Raw genomic sequence first — 22441 nt, 5'->3', positions numbered from 1 at the left:
TGCCCATTGGCTTTTGTCTTAAATGCTGCCTTCCAATTGGTTTGAGGCTTTTTAGTCCCTCCTCATTCATCATTTGTATCCTTCCACAGCTATTGGCCCCTTTCTTAACACTATTTTCTTCCCTGTCTCCCCACCCCACCGCCCACTCCCTCAATCTGTGATTTCTCACCCTCCACAGCACCCCCCCACCCCTATTCGTGTTTTCTTGCCTGCCGGCACTTTCGTTTTCATCTTTATTATTGCCACCCTGAAATATGCGAGTTCAAGATGCGTGCTGTACAATAACTTCTTGTGTTTAATTAACTTGATTTTAATGTTACTCTAAATATAAGACTCTAGGCAACATTCGGGGTATTCATGGCAACTGACACCTCTTAGTTCATAAATGGCATTGCTGTCGGGCGGGAGGAGCGACAGTGTTTTAACTCATGCTTAAAACAAGCACTTTTAATAACTTCCTCTCAATTCAGTGCTATAATCTTGTGTACTGAGGTGACGCGCTAAAGAAATGCACTTTTTTGAATTCTGAAGAGACATTATCGCACATTTACATCATGTTTACTGTATGATTAACATGCCGATCATTTTCACAGCTCGCCAATTGGCTCGTATACGCTTGGCTCATCTCCGGCTGGTTCTACCTGCTAATTAATATATTAGCTTGTGCACCTCTAATAAAGAGAGATGAATGGATACATGACAGTGAGCCCGGTAGATGGTAGAGAAATAGACTGGTGCAGACAAAAAGACAAAGTCAGTCTCCATTGTCTCACGTCAGAATCATCACTTTCAATAACCTGGAAATCTGCCGGCAACTCCCGCATGCCCCAACCTCATCCCCCTCACCTATTCTTAGCAGAAGTGGCAGATTCTGAGCTGTGCCCTGCTGGTGCACCCCTCTCTGGCCTATTCGGAGCAGAGTGGATCCATGCAGGGGGGCGAGACACATGACAACATAAGGGCCACAGTTCACCTGGTTGAAAAGGCTACACTTCATTCCTGGATGCAGAAAAAGCCTTCAACTGCCTGGCTCCCCAGCACAATGAGAATTGAACCCTGCTTTTTAAATATGATTTTGTACAGCTAAACGTGCCCCACAGCCTGGGTCAAGCTCAATGGTCAAACCTCCCATGTCTTCAGGCTGCACTGGGGCACGAGCCAGGGATGCCCTTCGCCTAACACTCCTGTTTGCCCTTATCATACAGACTATAACATGTCACATCCGTCAGTCCAAGGAAGTAGAGTTGCAGGGATTCCGTCTTGAAAAAAGAACTAAGCCTGGGTCCACAGGACGTCATAATGTAGGGACTGAGTCACCATGCCACATCAGTACCCATGGGCCCAAATCCGACTAGCTCATAGTGCCTTACCTCGTAACCTTCCCAGAGTAACAGGTAAACTGTCACCCCAGAACTGCACCCCAGAACACAACACTTCCAGGGAACCGTGAAAAAAGGTGATCACCTTTCATTTTGTCACTCATGCATGTCCATAATAAACAAAATAAAGACACCAGGTAAGTTAACAATATTTATTGAAACTGTTGTGTTCTATTATGAAGTATTTGGGCTGCAATTAGAAAACATATGCATGCTAGTAGAGCAATTAGCAGTAAAAATAAACGATACACAATGAGAAGCCCTATCATGGTAACTGATATATCTGCCTCAGCTTATCCTCACTGTATGGGCACAATGATATATCAGAGATCTCTGGGATTAGAACTAGCCTTCATTCATGGCATTTGTAGTTAGGTAGTCTGTATCGCAGGTTGTACAAAGCTTGTATGTTTGTCTCAGGACCTTTCTCTCTGAAAGAATTCTTCCCTCTGAATGCAAAGGGCAAACCTCTGTGTATATAAGAGATGCTTTACTGAAAATAGCGGATTGTCTTTCAGTGTTGTGTCCAAGTGCCAAGCTGTGGTACTGACCAGTGGCGGCCCATGCAGGTAAGCGCAGTGAATTGGGGGGGGTGAAAGTGACACACGACGAGAGGTGTGGCGCAGCAACTAGAGTGGCTGACTCCAGAGAGTGGGGCACACAGTTCGATCGCCGGCGGCAGCTCAGCACCTTGTGACTCTGGGCAGTAGCTCACTTAGGGCCATATGTAGGTAAATTACATTTACCGATTCTTAAATACCGATTTTTACCGATTCGGTATTTATGAATCGGTAAATGTAATGTAGGTAAAAAAATACCGAATCGGTAAGTGTCGGTATTTTAGAATCGGTATTTACCGATCCGGTAATGGCAACTGGCTTCCCATTCATTCCTATGGGCCTGGAGGCCCATAGGAATGAATGGGAAGCCAGTTGCCATTACCGAATCGGTAAATACCGAATCGGTAATGGGGGAGGCATCATCATGGGTGGCAGGGTGTCACATTGACACCCTGTTGCACCCCTGATTCGTCCATGTGTGCACATGTGGCGCACATACATGCCCTAAGGGCATGTATGTCTGCCACATTGCACACTTCAAAGTGCACAAAAATGCATTTTTACACCTATTCGTCATTTACCACCAACTTTTAGTTGGTGGTAAATAACGAATCCCCACACCCACGACACACTCCCCCTACATCTCATTTCAGGATTCGGTATTTACCGAATCCGGAAATGATCCCCCTACATAGCAAAAGCCTAAATACCGGTCGGTAACGGTATATTTACCGAAAATCGGCCGTTACCGACCGGTATTAGGCTTCCTACATATGGCCCTAAATCTCCCCGACGGCCCCACGTACCTTGAAACCCTTAGGGGTGAGTAGTTTGCACTTTAGAAAAGTCCAGATTTAGGGAAAATAAATAAATAAATAAAACCACTTACCTTGTGCTCACCGCCTCCGTGATGCCGCAAGTGCAAGGTAAGTGGTTTTATTTATTTATTTTTTATTTTCCCTATTCCGTTGTTTGTTACTCCCCGCTGCCCCTCCCCACCGAGCTCACCTGCATGGGCCGCGACTGGTACTGACCGAACACAGCAAAAACAGGCCCTGTTGTTGATTGACCTTGTACGAAGTGTTCAGTCGGAGTCCCAGGAAATGAACTGAATTATAAAACCTGTGCGGTGTATTTATAAGACAACATTGTGGCACAAAAACAACGTGCTGTGTGTAACATTTGCAAAGCAAAAGCTGTCTACAACTTGAAGTCAGGCTAAAATAAGGGAGAATTAAGTGGGCCCTAAAGGAAACACACAACTGTAGAGTGTATTAAATTTGGTGCCCGAGAGATTACGCTCTTTCCTTTATGCAGACATCTTGCTGACCTTGAGGCGTCACCACAATTGTCCCTCCCAGTAGCGACAGCCCTTCTGCATTTTTTTGAGCCAATCTCTGGCTACAAGATCAATAATGATAAATCCAAAACTCTAAATGTAACCTTTGTCTGTGGCTGAGGTGGCCTCTTTAAACAAAGACTTCCCCTTTCCCTGGGCCAAGAAATCCATCAACTATTTAGGGGTAGGAATCACTAAGAGCATGGATTAACTATTTCAAGCAAATTACCCCTATGCTTGCCGACATCAGCTAAGACTTAAACATCTGGGGTAATGTGATGATATCATGGGTGGATAAGATGAACACCATTAAAATAAATGCACTCCCATGCTTGTTATATATGTTTCAAGCCTCCCGATTTAGGTAGACGAGGGATACCTCAAGAAAATACAAGATATGTTACAATTTGTCTGCAGAGGAAAGTCAAAGCCGTCTGCTGCCTGTCCGCCAGATTAGGACTTTTCACCTGGTTCGAGGGGTCAGTGCTTTGACGGTCCCAGGAGGTGAGCCTTAGGAACTCCCATGTCCCTGTGCACCCCCCTGCACAGGAACATGGGGCTGCATACAGATAGGGAGACACACCATGTGCCCCCCTGCATGCACCCCCGTGCACAGAGGCACCAGCAGGCCCTTCTTAGTTTCCTCACCACCACCCTTTTCAGGGCAGACTCACCGCCATGAAAAGGAGAGCAGTGAGAAAACTCATAATATCCTTAGCAGTGCAGCAGCTGCATCACCAACATATTATGGCCTCTGACTGATGCGCCACCACCACGGGTGTTGTTTTGTGCCCATGATGCAACAGGCAAGCAGCGTATGGGACAGGTGACCCCAGTGATAATAAAAGGGGTACGCATGTACGTAAGGCCAGTTGGGCGTACGACGGCGATAGTAGACCACACTATCGACTCCTGTCGTTATTCATTAATATAAGCCACCCCTTTGACCCCCTCATGCGTGCCGGTGCAGTCGAGTGATTCAGGCACTCACCCGACAACAGCTGGCGACGAGGGTGGGCGTGCTCCATTCTCGCATCGCGTAGCGGCTGCGAAGGTCTCCCACCGACCTTGCGGTGCTCGTGTCACGGGTCACCGGACCACAGGAGTACGGTGGTCTTCAGCCTGAGGTGGAGCGGTCCTAGCCGGTGCTGCGGCACGTCATGAATTGGACCCGAACTGCCCACGTCTGCTGAGGTGAGCCGCTGTTACGCTGCAGTCATCAGGCCTGCCTGCCGCGTGTGAGACGCTCGTAAACGGTCTTGTGCTCCCGACGCCCACGACTGCGATCAGCAGTCAGTCCTGCAGGCGCAGGGGGAGAAAAGCCCGTGAGAAGAAGGCTGCTGCAAGGAGCTGATAAGCACAGGCTGCGAGAGGCATCTATGCTGCTAATATAGGAATATACATGCATATCAAGCAAGAGGGCTGCAGGAGGCAAGTCTGCGTGAACTCTTTTACCAAATAAAAAGAGAGAGGATATTAAGCACATACTTATGTGTTCTGGGGGAAAGTAAGAACAGCTTGCAGAGCAGTGAGCACCAGCAGTGCTGGTAAACAAAAGTGAAAAGCACCAGTGTCAGGAGGGACACAATATAAGGCAGCAGTGGGTAACCATGTCCACGATTCCCCCGATAGAGCCCTTCATAGTGGAAGGTTCCCCTTCCTCACTTTCACCAAAGTGGAAAGACTGGGTGGGACGCTTACTCATTTTCTTCGAGGCCACTAAGGTCCATAAGGATCAGAAAAGAGCCATGGTATTACATCTAGGGGGCAAGCACATACACAATATCACCAAAACACTCGCAGAGGCTATGCCGAGAACTCACCACACACTGATAAATGCTCACAACGGATACTTTGAACCGATGGCTAATCAGGACTACGAACCGCGTCAACTCCCAGAAGAATCCCTGGACACCTTCCATGCCCGACTTAAGAATTTAGTGTCCACGTGCGGATTCCGCGACAAAATGGAAGAGATTAGGGGACAGATCATTCAGGGCTGTGCGTCTGCCAAGCTCCACAAATAGATTCTAGAAGAGTCTGGGAAGCCGCCAGCAGACATACTGACGTTGGGACGCACCAAAGAATTGTCCAAGGCCCGAGGGGCCCACATGGAAGCGGCCCTCCAGTCACCAGTCAAGACGAAACCGGTGAATGCTGTCACGACCCGGCCAGCGACCCGGTGGAACAAGAAAGAAGCGGGAACCGCGTCTTCAGGGTAGGCGAAAACCTGTGGGCACTGCGGAGGACCACCCCACAAAGCAGCAGAATGTCCAGCAAAGGGCAAAAGATGCTCTGGATGTGGGCGCTTCAATCACTTTGAAAAGGTCTGCAGGTCCAAGAGGTATCGGAAACCCTGACAGGTGGTCAACATGGTACCAGAAGGCGAGAGAGAGCCCAGTGATATGGATGATGATGACGAGGAAGAGCGGGTGGTACATAAAGTGCCCATGATTGGAACGACAACCGGGAAGGCGCGACGACTGCCCCAATGTAACATCCGGGTGGGCCCTCAAGACGTCATGGCCGTGGTTGACACAGGTGCCACAATCAACATCATGGCCTCTGCTCTGTATGAAACCATGACTCCTGCGCCAACGCTACACCCTATAGCAATCACCGTATTCGCCTATGGTCAAGACACACCCCGGAGGATACGGGGTCGATTCAGGACCCTAATCTCCCATGGCACGCACTCCATCAACACCAACGTGTACGTTACGGAGGATGGGCAGGGCATGGTATTAGGATGCCGAGCTGCGGAAGACTTGGGAGTCGTGACATTTGCATTCGGAGTGCACCAGGAATCAGTCCAGCCCATCTTAGCGGAATTCTAAAATGTATTTGAAGGAATTGGGAAATTTAAAGGCAAAGAGAAAGAGGTGCATCTCCATATCGACCCCACTGTACAACCTGTGGCTCTACGCCACCAGCGAATAGCTTTCCACTTGCGTCCTCTGATGGAGGAAGAACTGAAAAAGCTAGAAGCGGCTCGCATTATTGAAAAGGTAACGGGGCCCACTCCATGGGTCCCCCCAATTGTTGTCACCAGGAAGCCCAAGCAACCAGGAGCAGTTAGAATCTGCGTAAACATGAGGCTGCCAAATGCGGCCATCAAAAGAGAGCGTCACATTACCCCGACCATAGATGACCTGATAGGGGAAATGGCCGGGGCCTGTTGGTTCTCCAAGTTAGACCTGAGATCTGGGTACCATCAGCTAGTGCTGGATGAGGCATCCCGCAATATTACCACGTTCTCAACTCACGTTGGTCTTCGAAGATATACCCGCCTAAGTTTTGGGGTGTCCAGTGCGGCAGAAGTGTTTCAAAACATAATACACAAACTAATTATGGACATACCGGGAGTCATCAACGTCAGCGATGACATTATGGTGCACGCCAAGACCATCCCGGAACACAACTCAATCCTGACTCAGGTTCTTCGCCGACTACTGGATGCCGGACTCACTCTCCACCGGGAGAAGTGCGAATTTCTAAAGAAGAAACTACAGTTCTTTGGCTACACCTTTTCTACTGAGGGAGTCAATCCAGATCCTGAAAAGGTCCGGGATATTAAGGATGCTGCAGCCCCCGCCAATGTCACCGAGGTCCGCAGTTTACTTGGTATGGTGAACTATTGTGGGCGGTTCATCCGAGACCTCACAACACTCACCCAACCACTGAGAGAACTCACAAAGGACTCCACTCCCTGGAAGTGGGACCAGGAACAAGCCAAGGTCTTTAGGGACATCAAGGATTCACTCTCGGAGGCGACCACGCTAGCGTTCTTTGATCCGGGGAAGATGACCTTGATTGCAGTGGACGCTGTCCGACTGGACTAGGTGCCATGTTACTACAACAACAGCACCCGGAAAAAGACTGGGCCCCAGTAGCCTTTGCCAGCAGATCCCTCATGGACACAGAGCTGAGGTACTCCCAGATAGAGAAGGAGGCCATTGCCATACATTGGGGGTGCCGCCACTTCCATCTCTATGTATATGGCAAGCCATTTGTGGTGGCGACTGATCACAAGCCCCTAGTGGCCCTCTTCTCGGGGACATCCACCAAACCGGCGCCCCGGATTTAAAAAATGGAGGTTGCAGGTACAAAATTAAAACTGCCGGGTGGAGTATCAGCCAGGGTCCAGGAATCCTGCAGACTATCTATCGCGTTACCCAAGAGCAGCCACGGAGCAGGAGAAAGAAGATGCAGCTGACAGAAAGGAATACGTCAGGTGCATCACAGCCCGGTTTTGTCTCATTCCACTTTCCATGGAAGACCTCCGTGAGGAGACAAACAAGGACGACAGCTTACAACGGGCCAAAGAAGCTCTAAAACATGGCAACTGGCACAGGGCCAAAGAAGAATGGAAAATACTGACGGTAGACGCCCAGCGCATCATGGACAGCTTGTACCACGTCTGGAATGAGCTCACTGAGGATACAACTGGATGTCTGCTGAGGGGACATCGACTGGTAATCCCAACGGCCCTAACAGCCCGAGTTGTTCAGCTAGCCCACATTGGTCACCAGGGGATGGTCAAGACGAAGTCGAGGCTCCGAACCAAGGTATGGTTCCCCCTCATGGACGAGCACTAGTAGAAGCCACGGTCCACTCCTGTTCGTCATGCCAAGTGACCGGAGACTTCCCACGTCCAGCCCCAATAATTGCCGAACCGAGACCTCGGTTGCCCTGGTCAGGTGGCAGCTTAGACTTTGGCAGCCTCCCTGATGGCCTATACATGTTTGTAGCTATTGATGATCACTCCAAATACCCTGAAGTCGAGATCATAGCATCGCCCAGTGCCGCCGAAGTGATCCCAAAACTTGAGAAAGTCATGGCGACTCACGGTCTCATACAAGAGCTGAGGACAGACATTGGACCCCCCTTCCAAGGGCAAGAACTGGCTACCTACCTCGTTGCGCTGGGTATTCAACACCGGAGAATTACCCCAAGATGGCCGCAAGTGAATGGGGAGGTGGAAAGGTTTATGCGGACATTAAACAAAGTAATACGCATTGCTCATGACAAGGGGCAGTCAGTAGAGTTGGCCATCTTCAAGTTTCTACGAAGCTACCGCCAGACGCCCCACACCACCACTGGAGTAGCCCTGGCCCATCTGCTCATGGGGACAGTAATCACAGACTCAATTCCACATCACCCCAGTGGCGCCCCGAGATGCTTGATGACTCTCAAGTAGATGCTCGACGTCTACGGGCCCACGCTCAAGTCATTCAAGGGCGGAGTGAGCAACCCATGCAGCTTGCAAAAGGTGACCTGGTGCTCAAAAACAGGATAACCAGCGGCAAGTTTCGATTGCTTTATGAAAAGAGCCCGTGGACTGTTGTGAACGTTAAGGGTACCCGAATCATCGCGGCCTGAGGAAGAGAAACAGTAGCCAGAAAGGTGTCGTACTTCAAGAAATACCAGCAGGCCGCTTCACCGCCTGAGCCATCCAGGGTGGATCCCTGCCCAGGTGCCCTGGCACCGACTGATGCCACCAGGGACCAGATATCAGAGACATCCCAAGCTGGAGGTCGTGTTGAAGCCCCTGACAGTGTTTCGACTCCTGACGAAGGGCCAGTGAGTGAAACGTCGGAAGAGGAGCGTGGCAGCTCCAGGAATGATCGAGGTGAGGTGACGTCTGGTGCGGAAGCAAGAGAGACTCTGGGGCGTGGCAGGTCCCAGTACCACCTGCGAGAGAATCTGGAGCCCACTCGCCGTTTGCGAGATTATTTCACGTAAGACTGTTCTCAATTGCATAAGTAAATGCTGTTCCGAGTGCGCCAGAAATTGTTAGAAAATGCTACGCATGAGTAGGCGCTGTGTTTGCGAACTTATATTGGTTTGTTGTTTGTTGGGGAGGAATGTTGTGCTGTGACCATGACGCAACGGGTACGCAGCGTATGGGTCAGGAGACCCCAGTGATAATAAAAGGGGTAGGCTCGTACATAAGGGCAGTTGGGCGTACGAGGGCGATACCCAGTAGACCACACTATCGACTCCTGTCGTTATTCATAAATATAGGCCACCCCTTTGACCCCTCATGCGTGTCGGTGCAGTCGAGTGATTCAGGCACTCACTCGACACAACACACGGGATCAAAGATCCTGGTCGTAGTGGCGGACCTGTGGCAGTCTCACCACCGTAGTCGTAATATGGTGCGTGGACCGCCAGTCTGGTGGTTCAGGGACTGCTACCATGGGTTTGGCGTCCCATGGTACCGCCAAATTTGTAATTAGGCCCTATGTCAGGACTTTGGACTCTACAGAGAGTCGGACTACATGGATTTCCAACCAAACCCCTTGCCAGGTTGGGGAGGTAATTAGGATTTGGATTGATTGGGAACAATCATGTAACTCCCAACCCAGGTTTACCCTTGTTAGAGGAAAGAATGACAAAGTGTTACTTTGTGAAACTGATTCCTTTTTAGGTCACCCTAGCATTGCAGCACATGCGCTGCTCGCTTTGCGAGGCGTGCAGTATTCAGTATAGCGTGGAAGCTCCGCCCACTCTCCGTCCATCTTTTTCATTAGCTTAGGTCCTAAATGCTGCCTTCCGATTGGTTTTAGACTTGTTAGTCCCGTCTCATGATGGCCATGTCGTCATTTGTATCCTTCCATGGTTACTGGCCCCTTTACTTCAAACACTATTTTCTTCTCATGCCCCCTCCCGCAGTCCATGACTATTTTTCTTATTACAGCCAAGCCAAGAGTTGCATCCGAGCCGTGCTGTAGGACAGATGCACGCAAATTCTCAGAATTAGCAAGTGAAGGGGTCAGACAGTTCGAAGGCTATGGAATGTGTGTTCTTCTAACTAAAGTGCACCCTGAAAGTCTGCATGGCATACAATAAGACGGTGTCAGCACTTGTTAGGAGATCAGCTGTACTGCATGAGAGAGTCAGCACTTCTCACTGGGGCTGTTGTAATTTCATTAGTACATGCCTGCATTTCCCAGAAGGGCTACTCCCTCCATTCTTTTTCTATTCTCTTTTACCGTCCGCCGATTCCCCAGCCCCTCCATTCACGTGCTAACCCTTTCCTTCCTCCTTTACTTTCTTCTCCTCACTTTCTGATCATTTCTATCTCTCTGCCTCGTCTTTTCTCGCCAATCTCACCCCTCCTCCATGTCTCGCTATTATCCCTATACTCCATTCTCCTGGCTGCGGTCTTTGCTATCGCGTCAAGTCTGCGACACCCCAGGTGCAGGTAAGCTTTATTTATAGCATATCATGTCCCTGCCCGTCCAAGCATATCCTCGTGCTCCTCAGATGCACCGTGTCCTCTGGACATCAACAAGTCTTTACTGCAGGTGTAAATCATATTTGCATTTTGTTCTGGAGCCTCTCCTGCCCTTCAAGAGGACACCCAGCCATGTCTTTGTGATAAAATCTTCCATTGGAAACCTCTGCACTGCTCTGTATTTTGCTAAATTTCTTTGTGGGGTTGGGTGAAGTGGAAGGAAAGCGAGTATTGTTCCCTTGTTGGGTTTGTGTAAAAAATTGCATTACAGGCGTAATCCTACAGCGAACCGGAAATCTCCCAAAGCACTTGCTGTGCAGTGTTGTCCGTGACAAAATGAAGTAATGCATGTATTGTTTAATGAAGGATTGTGCTCAATAGTGTTATTTATACATTCCAAAGTGCAGCCTCGGGACGAGAGTGAAAGGATCAAAATACGAAGAAAAAAACTAAATAAAGCAAGGCAGAGTGGTCGCATAGTGGCCAAATTTCGATTTATTCACAATCACACACATTAGCACCACTTTACCGACTTTGCCATAATCACAGATGGGGATCTCTGACAGAATATCGATTCCAACAATATCAGGGACATAAATCTTGAGTCAAAAATATTGATATTGATTTCAAAAATATTGTTTCCTTATACTTAGGTACCAAAATATATATTTTTTAAAAATTGCTTTACACTATTATTTAAAAGCATGCAAAAAGATTATTTTAAAAATATATATAAATATATAGTTTAAAATAGTAATTCTTAAATATTTTAATATCTAACCGTATTATATTGTAAATTAAATGCATAACACATAAAAGTATTAATACATCATAAAGTATTAAATAAAACATACACATATTAATAAATCTAAACCAATATATTAACTAAATAACAAAATGAAAGAAATATAAATATTGTTTTTATTGTTTCTTTAATATACAAAATATAAACATATATGTACAAATATTATAAAATTATAAAAATAAACAAATATATATATTTTAGTAGCATAAAAAAATATAAAAATCTCGGAATAATACTATACCCACTCCAGTTGGGGCAACAGTAGGGAAAGCGTGGGACGTCAGAGGGGTACCATTTGCTTTTCCTGCTCCAGTCTTTAAAAACAGTAGGGAAAGTGTTGGACTATGGAGGGGCAAAATTTACTATTCACACTTGAGTCTGTGCAATAGTAGGGTAATTATTGTACTCCGGAGAGGTAAAGTTTACTATTTCCACTCCACTCTGTGCCACAGTAGGGAAAGCATTGGACTCCAGAGAGGTAAATATTACTATTCCTACTCCAGTCTGTGCATTGGCCAGCATTGGCCTTCAGAGGGGTATTATTTACTATTCCCACTCCAGTCTGTGCAACAGTAAGGAAAGCGTTGGACTTCAGAAAATAAAAACTTACTATTCCCACTCTAGTCTTTGCAACAATAGGGAAAGCAGTGGCTTCAGAGGGGTTAAGTTTAGTACTCCCACTCCAATCTGTGTAATAGTAGGGAAAGCATTGGACTCCGGAATGGCAACATTTACTATTCCTACTCTAGTCCCACTCTCAGTAGAGAAAGCAATGTACTCAAGAGGATTTAACATTTTCAGTTCTCACTCCAGTCTGTGCAACAGTAGGGAAAGCGGACTTCAGAGAGCTAACATTTCCTATTTCGACTCCAGTCTGTGCAATAGTAGAGAAAGCATTGTACTCCACTGGAGTAACATTTACTATTCTCACTCCAGTCTGTGCAACAGTAGGGAAATCATTGTACTTCAGTGATGTGTAGTACCTACCAATCCATAGTACCTGCACATTGTCTAAATAACATTAACTACGGGCTTGGTGTCTAGACTGCTTCCAGACACCCCCGGAGGATATGTTGGCCTATAGACCTGCTAGCTCCTAGTGCCACCGCAAGCCCCTCTAACCTACCAGGGAGCAAATGGTTTCTGGCAACCACTGAACATGACAATCCTGATTCCTCAGTGATCGTGGAAATAATACGGAACCTTTCGCTCAGTCACTCGTGCTCACTTATTCCCAGAAAAATATACAGAGAATACACAGTGGGAAGTTTTCAATACTATTTATTGAACCAATGTTATTCTTGCATAAAATATGTGTGCTGCAATGATTAGTAGACAGAACCTGATGACCCTGATTACAAGCACCAAAAGCATGAAAAGTAGATATAGTTCTACCATGGTGCTAAATAATTGTATATATGCAGGCATATAAACAAGACAGTAATCTAGCATACTTCTACTATGCGAACCCTACTCTAAGTGTACCTAGAGTGTGTGTAGGTGCAGAGCCAAGACTCCCCCAAGGGACGATCCAACCCCATTACCTGATGGGATAGAGCAAAGGACCCCGTCCTAGTCACGAACTGGACACCCCTCACGGGATTTCAGGTTTGCCGCATGGTGATTTCTCAAAATGATACAAACGGTTCTGTCGGGTAAACAGTATTGCTTCTAGCAAAAAACCTTCATTGGTTTGATTATATGAACACACATAAAGACCATAAATAGTATTCAAAACAACTTTATGAATTGCATCATTCATGAATAACTACTTACAATGGCTGTCAAAGAATAACCGTGAAACATTTGTGACAAAGTGACATATAGTGCTCAGTGCTGTGGTGAACGGTGCGTAATATATACAGTGTGATTTTTGGAGGTATCGATAATTTAAAAAGGCCAGAAAAACAAATATTTGAAACAGTCTGCAGACGGATTGAATAAGTCTTTATGCAGAGTCTTTTCAACTGATCCTTGAAAGAATGTCGACGTTTCAACCCAAGGTAGCGTTACTAGCTAGTCAATACCGGTCTTCATCAGGACAGGGAGTGACAGCCTATGGAATAGTAAGGAATACGGTCAAGAGTGTTCAAGAATATGGATGCCGTGTAAATTCGACGCATGCAAGGTGAAAACTCACCAAAAAGGAGCCCAACGTAGCTCCTGGGGCGGTGTAGACAGATGAGCAAACAGGAGCAACTGTCTCCTGTAAGACGTGGCTAGGAGTCTAATTGAGAAAATAAAACTGTATAAGACATGGCCCTAGAATGGCTGTCAAATAAAGGGATTACCGGAAATACGCTGGTGAACTCACCCGGTAATAGGATATATTCTCTCTCCAAATTGGTTCAAAAGGAGGAAATTCATGGAGTTGGGTAACCTCTATGTCGTATTAGTGATCCCCCTGAAGTTCTGTATGGACAAGTGAAAGTCAGTCAGAACCATGCCATACCTCAAGGTTTATTTGGTGAGCAGAAATAATGATAATGAAGAAGGGACTCACCCGCAAAAGGGAATGAATCTCTTCCAAGGCGGCAAAGGGGCATGGGCAGCAAAAGTCTAATAACCTCAGAAGGAGCGAATCACACTGAGGTCCTGTGAAATAAATAACGGGAACTTAGTCTTATATAATACCATCAAGTAGGGCGAGGTGTCTAGATCAAGTGGGGCAGGGTGTCTAGATCGGGAAGAACTCCGCTCACCTTAAATGTCAGCCCGGCAGGGAGCAACTACTTCATGTTTGAGCGAGCGCAGGCAAGCGTCCTGTCTCTAGAGATATCTGTCGGTGAGTGTTTGACAGACGCTGTCAATTAAATGACTGAATGAGGCGCGAGTACGTAGCGTGAGCAACCGCGTCATGCGTTCGTTGCTAGGGGACGCTCGTTGTGCGGGAAACTAGCCGGGAATGGGTGATTCCTGATTGGATATACGTGGCTTAAGCAACTACGTCAAGCGTTCGTTGCTAGGAGACGCCTATCGTGCGCGAACCAACTCCGGAGTGAATGATTAATTAAATACCACAAATTCCTGAATAAATGAGTGTTAAAGGCGGTCTTGTAATGGAGCGCGGAATCCTAAACGATTCGGAGACTAGCAAGGCTGGTGTGAGTACGTCGCGGTATATGAAATACCGCTTGTTACCTAGAAAGCAATTATGGTGCTCAGCTCATGAGAATTCAGCAGTGTGTTACCCCGCAGTGTCCTCTATCTGTATGAGAGTGCAATGTCAACAGTTGTGGTTGAAACGGGAATTATACTTATAGGAGACGAGTTCATAAATTAAATTTAAGTTAATCCAGTAGTGGCTTCAATAAACATGTGCCACGGACGTCGAATCTAAATGATCATATGATTGATGTTAAACCAATGCTTATTACTACAACCAGGACTTTTCTGCATGTATTGTAGTGTCATACATACAGGCTATTCATGTATTAAAAACATTACACACAGATTTGTAAAAGTTACGTTTAAAAGCATTCATCAAACAGTAACACGCCAACATATTGCGGATATTTTGATTACTAATACAGTAATCTAGAAAACTTAGTCTGAGACATAATTGAATAAATGGAAGGTTTGCGAGGCCAGAGCTGTCACAACATCTTCACAGTTTCTTCAAAGTTGTTCAGCATGGTCTGTACCAAATTGGGCAAGTAAGAACATATACAAGAAAACGCACCAACATGTAGCAGTTACTTGGTGATTTCTCAGCATGCAAGGACCCTCGGTGTCAGCGGAAGTACCTCCTCTACTAATTTATCGGGATGCTCATCTTTTATAATAGAAAGCAGCTTTGCGGTGTAAGCATAGATTAGTGATGTTATGGATATATAGATAGCCCTGCCGTACCGGGGCTGAATATAGTGATGATATTTGTACATAGTGTGAAATGAGGCCTTGTACATGATGTTCAGGGCGTTGTATTAATGTTGTGCGAAGCTAGATGTAAAACAAGTTTAGTTTAGGAGAAACAAATCCAATATTGTGATGCGTGCAAATGTGTGCCAAAGGTCACAGCTGGAATTTTTATTTGTGAGGACAATGTAAGAAAGTGAGCTGCTTCGCTACGTGGGCCTAACTCTGGAATATAACACCAGAGGGGTAATATTTACTATTTCCACTCCAATCTGTGCCACAGTAGGGAAAGCCCTGGACTCCGGAGGGGTAAAATGTACTATTCCCACTCCAGTCTGTGCAATAGTCGAGAAAGCGCTGGGCTTTGAGGGGTAAACTTCACTATTATCACTCCCGTTTGTGCTACAGTAGGCAAAGCGTTGCACTCTGGAGGGGCTAAATGTATTATTCCCACCGCATTCTGTATAACTGTAGGCAAAGTGTAAGTAAATCCCTGGACTCCGGAGGGGTAACATTACTATTCCCAATCCAATCTTTGCAAAGCTTTAGATTCCAGAGGGGTAAAAACCTACTATTTCCACACCAAGCTGTGCAACATTAAGGAAATCGTTGGACTCCGTATCTAAGGCATGTTGTTCCTGAAATGCGGGAACTCTGACACTCATAAGTGTCTTGGTGGTGAGCAGATTCACCGGTTGCGGGATCCTAAGTGACCTGCTTCGTCAATCGTTTCGCATCTCTCTCATGTGACACGCCGACTGCATGCTCATTGCATGCCGTGTCTGATTCACAGGGTACCTCGAAGGTGGGAGATGTACCCAGAGTTGCGTTGCATTCTACCTCGTGTGGCTCTGCTTAACTTGCAACTGTGACCAGACTGGTCTGGTGTAGCCTAATCATCGTGCGCCAGACGTGGTGCCTCCTGTCAAGGGAGGTAACAGAATTTGCAACTCTTCATTGTGTGTGACTAGAATTGCCTGGTGCACCCCATTTCAACGTGCATCGTCATAGTGCCTCATTTCCAGGTAGGTACAGAATTTGTAACTGATCGTGATTGAGATCTGAAGTGTCTGGTGCAACTCATAACAGCGCACACCAGACGCTGTGCCCGGATTACCTGAGAGGCTTACATGTGTTTCTCCCCATTCATTGGTTGTTCCTTTTTTTACCTTTGTCGTGGGAGACCAATAGCCTTTTCTCACCTGGCCCCTCCCGAAGATATCTTGGTAGCAGGTATTAGTGAGAGAGATTCACTGGGTTTAAGGAATACTTCCGAGACAGTTCAGAAGTGTGTTAAGAGACTGCATGACTCCATTGTGCTTTGAGGCCTGTGGGTGAACTTCCCGAGTGGCTGCTAAACTCCCCTTGTTTAACATCTTCCTCTTAATAGAACTTGCTACATGCCTCGTGTCTGGGTGGCGGGGTTTGTTATTTACTATCCGGGGTATAGGACAATTGGAACAAACTATTCGGTGGAGGGTCACAGAGTCTGCAGAGGATGTTATCCATTGACTTGCTGGGTACTAGTAGCACTGCATTAGGGTGCTGATTGCGTATGTGTGCAAGAGCATTCTGTACAGACTGTGCTGGCTACCTGTCACACCATGGAGCTGTGCAGAGTGTGTGTGAGTGAGAGAGATAGTGTATCGAACACCTGTGATTCACAATACTGCCCAGCGGTGCCCCGTTATACGTTGATTTGGTGCCAAGAGAACAACACATCTGACATTGGGTTTTCCCACATGGCTCTGGCCCGCAGTTCTGCTAAAAAGTGTTTTTGTTTCATGTATGACCATATTGTTGATATCGTTGAGACCCGGGGTGTACCACATAACTGTGTGGGACTGTGGCCTGGGGTGGACAGCGTGTCACATTGCATAAGGGTGCTCTCTGTGTGGGGAGGGTAAGATTTGGGATTGTCCCCACGTACATACGTTTGCTATAATAATCATACGAGTGGGCTTGGTACTGTTAGTAATAATTCCAAATGTGTTTTATCCCCAAATGTACCTGATGTTCATGTTATAAACAATGAATATGTGTGTTTAATACAAACGTTTTTACATAAATCTTGTGTGAAGTCTCTTTTGTGATGCTCTGTGCATTTATCATTAATGTCTGCTTTTTCTTTGCATTACACATTGCCTTTTGATTAAGCCTGACTGCTCAGTGCCAAGCTACCCAAGGGTGAGCACAGGTTAAGCAGCACGTGTGATCACCCACCCTTGAAGGGAGTGGTACGTTCTACCTGGCTAGGGGCATCTCTTCAGCCAGCCAGAAAGTACTGGTTCCATCAGCAACCCATTAGGAATCACAGTCATCACAGGGATGGTGGCCTGCTGAGGTCAGCAGCCCACAATGTCTGTGATTGCCTTTGAGTCAAGTTTTTAATTTTTTTGTTGAAATGCAACCTGTTTTCCTTAAAGGAAAACAGGATGCGTTTCAACAACAAAAAATTATAAGTTTTGTTTCCATCTTTTAAGAGCAGGCCACTACCTGCTCTTAATAAATGTTGTCCCAATATTCACAAAGGGGAAGGGGTCCCCTGGGGGCCCCTTCTAATTTGTGAATGCATTACCACCAACTTTGAATTGGTGGTAGGTGCAAATGTTTTGCGACTGCATTTCGGTCACAAAACATTCTGACATACCAATGCGATTCGTTATTTGGAAGAGACGCCCTAAACACATCCTTTCAAAATACTGAATCACAAAACCCAAATTGCGATTTGGTAACACGTTATTGAATCCCTGTTTGGGCTTTGGACATTGTAAAAAGCATTTTTCTGGTCACAAGCGGGACAATTCTGTGAATCAGCTCGGTTGTGATCGGAAAAAAGGTTCGTACATAAGGCCCTTAGAGACAACAGTGTGTACGAAAGTGATAGAAGGATGTGAGAAAAGCACTATCAATTGGGTAGAAGTGTTTGGAAAGGAAAAGGGGTGTAGAGAAAAAAATGAGTGAGGTGGATGAGGAGAAAAAAAGGATTGACTGTATTCAAGAAGGTCAGGCAGGTTTGAAAATGAGATGCAACCATACAAAGGAGGACTACGCTACTGGACATGCTAGAGACTAATATAATGGCCTGTCTATCTGTTTTCTATAGTTCTTGCTGTCTCTTTCTCGGCTGAATATCTTACGTCTCTTTACCTAGATGCAGATGATCATGTACGACTTGAACGCCAACATGACCTGCACCTACTTGGACTTGGAGAAGAGAATTGATTCCCTGGACAAAAAACTGGATGAGATCACACGTCTCATGTCAGAAGCAGTTCAGCAGCAGAGGTCCTGCCAGGGGTCTACAGCGCAATAGAAACAGGTATTGTAGAATCTTTCCCCGAGAGCTTTCTACAAAAATTCGGGCATTTATTTTCATTTATTTGATAAGTTTTATAAAGCGCAAACATGACCTGAATCGGTATCAGAGCACTGTACAAAGGAGCGTACGTGGAATGAGGTAAAAGCATGAGTACAACATCATGTGAGGTACATGAAAAGCAATAAAGTCATAGGGGAGCACAGGGAAAAACAAAATTGCAATGTTGACCCAGGATAATCAGCCCATACTTTGGGACATGTAGAGTTCCAGAAAAGCAATAAATCAAAAGGGCACGTGAGGAGACACCAATAGAACTTTGGACCAAAAAGTATAAAAGAATGTCAAACAGGAGATGAAAGTAGGTTAAGATGGCTCCAGGACTATTGCTGTAAATGGTCATTCAGGAGTAGCCATTTGATGTTTTTTGAATGAGGTGGTAGAGGGCTGAGATCTGAAATCAGGAGGGCATGCCTGTATACCATAAACACCTTTATTGATGTTTAAGACCTAAGACACTCCCAAGACACTCCACCTCATTAGGTCACACCTAGGCAGCGCACATGTGATGTCTGCAAGACCGGTTGTTATGTCCTCTGTGGGCTTTTGGCATGCCCATGAATTGCCATTTGTTCATTGTTGTGCCATTAAGAAATGAGGGCATTTTATTGATGAATTGGTTCTGATTCTCCCGCCTTTGGGTGCTTGGTTCAAGCCCAGGGGATTTCACTAATTGGTTGCTTTGGGTTGTCCATCCCAACATATCCACGGTTACTCCTGGTCGGCCATTGCAACGTATGGTTACCAGATGGCCTCACAACTTCGCACGTCACTGTCACTTGCTCTCCCCGTGTGGTCCCCCTCAACCCTCCCACAACCCTTGTTTGCCTGCCATACAACCACCCACTTATTGGCCACATCTCTGCTGTCCGCAAACTACCTGGATATACCTTGTATCGCAAAAGCACGACGGGGAGTCTCCCTGCCCTTGATCTTTTTTTTTTTATTGTGTAGGCTATTGGCATCATTTTAGACATTCGGGCTGTTTCACAGAGCAATGCTGTGTTCGGCATATTTCCCAAAACTCAGCACCACTCAGTAGGGCTGATATGCTCTCTTTGTAAAGTACTGCACTCGACGCAGTGAATGAAGTTATTCAGTTCTTTATTCGTAATCGCCAACACAGGCTTCAGGAACGGCTGGAGCGAAAACGTCAGTGCGGTTCCGTGATCAGCTATCAACTGTCAACGGACAGTTGTCAGCTGATGACCTTACAGCTGGTACGGTGTTCCAGCTGGGACAGCACAAGAGCAATAACATTTACGGTGTCCGCGCAGGGACACAACAACAGTGGTTACAACACATCCTCCCTCTTTGGAGGAGAAGGAAGGGGGGGGAAGAGTAGGAAGGAGAGAGAGAGAGAGAGAGAAAGAGAGAGTGAGGAGGGGTAAAGGGGTGCTATCTACTCACAAATGTAGTCTCTGAATTGTATCGGTGGGCCTAACAGCCTACCTACCGTGCTTCTACCTACAGGTTCAGTATTGTCCTGTGCAGGTGGTGTGGGCAGCATACGCCTGACTCTTTTATGGTGCGTCCACATGTCCAGAGGGGGCCTGCGTGCCGTGATTATCCTTTGCCGTTTGCACCGTGGGTAACTCACAGTCAGACTCATAGTCAGATGCACCAAGTTGTGCAGTGTCGCTCTTATGTTCTTGAAAGGCGCACCTGGCAAACTCATTATGCGTGGTTGTTTTAGTGTCCTTCAAGGGGTGTCTGTAGGCAGAGAGGTTGGAGAAGTGCCACACCCTACCGTCACTAAGGAGTGCGGAGTTGCAGTACACTTCACGCACAGATAACGGAGGTGTATATTTGTCCTGCCCTTTAGTGATGTGGCCGCTTATTTTTACCTTGACAATGTCTCCTTCCTTGAGCTCTACAGGTTTACTCCCGTGTCTTTTGTCATATATTTCCTTGCTTCTGGACTGAGATTGCCGAATCCTTTCTTGAACCTGATGAGTCGACCAGCATACCCTCTTTGCAGCTTTAATCCAACCCACGTTGTCCATCGATAAAGGAGTTTGTCCCCGCATCAGTTCAAAAGGGCTGTGTCCTGTTAACTCACACAGTGTTTTTCTGTAGGCCCATACTGTCCTGAGTGTCTCTTGTCTCCAGTTTAGGTTGTTGCTGTTTGCTTGCTGAATTATTCCTTTTATAACCCTGTTGAATCTTTCAACTGCTCCGTTTTTGGCAGGGTGGTAGACAGATGTCGTTTTCTGTTCTATTTTGTTCTTTAGAATGTAATTCTTGAAGATATCTGACATAAATTGAGCTCCATTGTCACTTACGATTTGTTTAGGGAGACCCTCCCGAGTGAAAATGTTGTCCATTAACTTAACAATGCTTACAGCATCATGTTTGTTAGTAAATTTAACCTCGTGCCACTTGGTAAAGTGGTCAATCATAACAATTATGTACCACTTTTCTTGCTCATCAGATACAGGACCCATTATGTCCACACCAATTCTTTCCCATGGCATGCCTGGGCTGGGAATGGGTTGCAGGGGTGGTCTGAACGTCACTTGTGCTTTATCTGAGTCCATGCAGAGAGCGCACTCCCTGACTGTTCTCTCCACATCTAAGCTTATGCCACCAGTACATGTTTTTAACTCTTCCTTTTGTCTTCACAATGCCCAAATGCCCTTCGTGACACAGCTTGAGTAATTTGCTTCTTATATTATATGGTGGCACAAATTTTCCGCTTCTGAGAAGGAGCCCGTCTTCATGTGACAATTCATTTCTCACCTCCCAGAAGGGTTTGATTTGTTCTGATTGCTTGTTTTTGCAGATCCATCTCTGGTTCATCATCTGTATCACTTGACCAATGGTACTGTCCTTGTCTTGTTCCTTGAACCATTCCTCTTTCGAAATTCCGCTAGATTGTTCAAGTACCCTGGCAACGGTGCTCTCATCCAATTCACAGATTTCGTCATCGCTTGACTTACCTACTGGCATTCTACTTAAAAAATCCGCTACCACGTTTTTTATTCTTGAGACATATTGGATGTCATACATGTAAACGAATACACGAACAGATAGCCTGGCTAGCCTCAGAGAGGCTGTGTACAGACCTTTTGTGGTGAAAACTTTGGTTAAGGGTTTGTGATCAGTGCACAATGTGACTCTTCTCCCCCAAACAAAGTGCCTGAAATGTTCTAGAGCCCACACGCATGCAAGTGCTTCACGCTCTATTACTGAAAAGTTCTCTTCCGCAGGGGTGAGTGAACATGACGCGAAGGCTATGGTATACTCCCCACCCTTTGAGTCTTTTTGGGTGAGTACAGCACCCAAACCCTTGTTGCTTGCGTCCGTGGTCACAAAATTTTGTAAAGACGTAGCAAATCCTTGTAGGGGTAGTGCGGTGCACATATCCCTTTTAAGATTTTTGAAAGTTTTGTCACATTCTGCTGTCCACACAAATCTGTTCTTTAGTTTTAAAAGTTGCCTCAATTCATATGTCTTGTGTGAAAAATTCTTGATAAACTTGGCGTAGAACTCAACCATTCCCAAGAATGACCGCAGTTCATCTTTATTGGTAGGCACTGGCGACTCTTTTATGGCCTGAATTAGTTATTTTTTAGGACTTATACCATCCCCGGTTATTTGGTGGCCAAGATAGTTTACAGAGTTACTAGCAAATTTACATTTGAGATGTTCTGCTGTTAACCCTTTATCGTTCAGAATTTCTAGCACCTGCTTCACCCTTTTGTCATGTTCTGCTCTAGTTCTGCCCATGACCAGGATGTCATCTTGAAAGATTAGAATGTCAGGGACCTCTTCAAAAATATTATGAATCAGTCTCCGAAACATAGCGGCCGCCGAAGCGAGACCGAAGGGAACTCGCGTAAACCTGAAACATCCAAACGGTGTTATGAATGTTG

The 22441-nt window shown here is 46.1% G+C and overlaps 1 protein-coding gene across 1 annotated transcript in view; it reads left to right on the top strand.

Annotated features, from left to right (window-relative positions):
• The window catches only part of KCNN4 (potassium calcium-activated channel subfamily N member 4), a 598479-nt gene that overhangs the window by 534495 nt on the left and 41543 nt on the right, over positions 1-22441 (top strand). The window contains exon 8 of the mRNA XM_085615741.1: positions 18339-18506. Within this exon, the coding sequence (XP_085471867.1) occupies positions 18339-18500 (162 nt within the window). The 3' untranslated portion in view covers positions 18501-18506. The remainder of the gene's footprint in view (positions 1-18338; positions 18507-22441) is intronic.

This window comes from Triturus cristatus, chromosome 7 (genome assembly GCF_964204655.1).
Source record: "Triturus cristatus chromosome 7, aTriCri1.1, whole genome shotgun sequence".
NCBI classification, from domain to species: domain Eukaryota; kingdom Metazoa; phylum Chordata; class Amphibia; order Caudata; family Salamandridae; genus Triturus; species Triturus cristatus.
The sequence above is the reverse complement of the archived record's forward strand: the minus strand, read 5'-3'. Positions and strand labels throughout refer to the sequence as shown.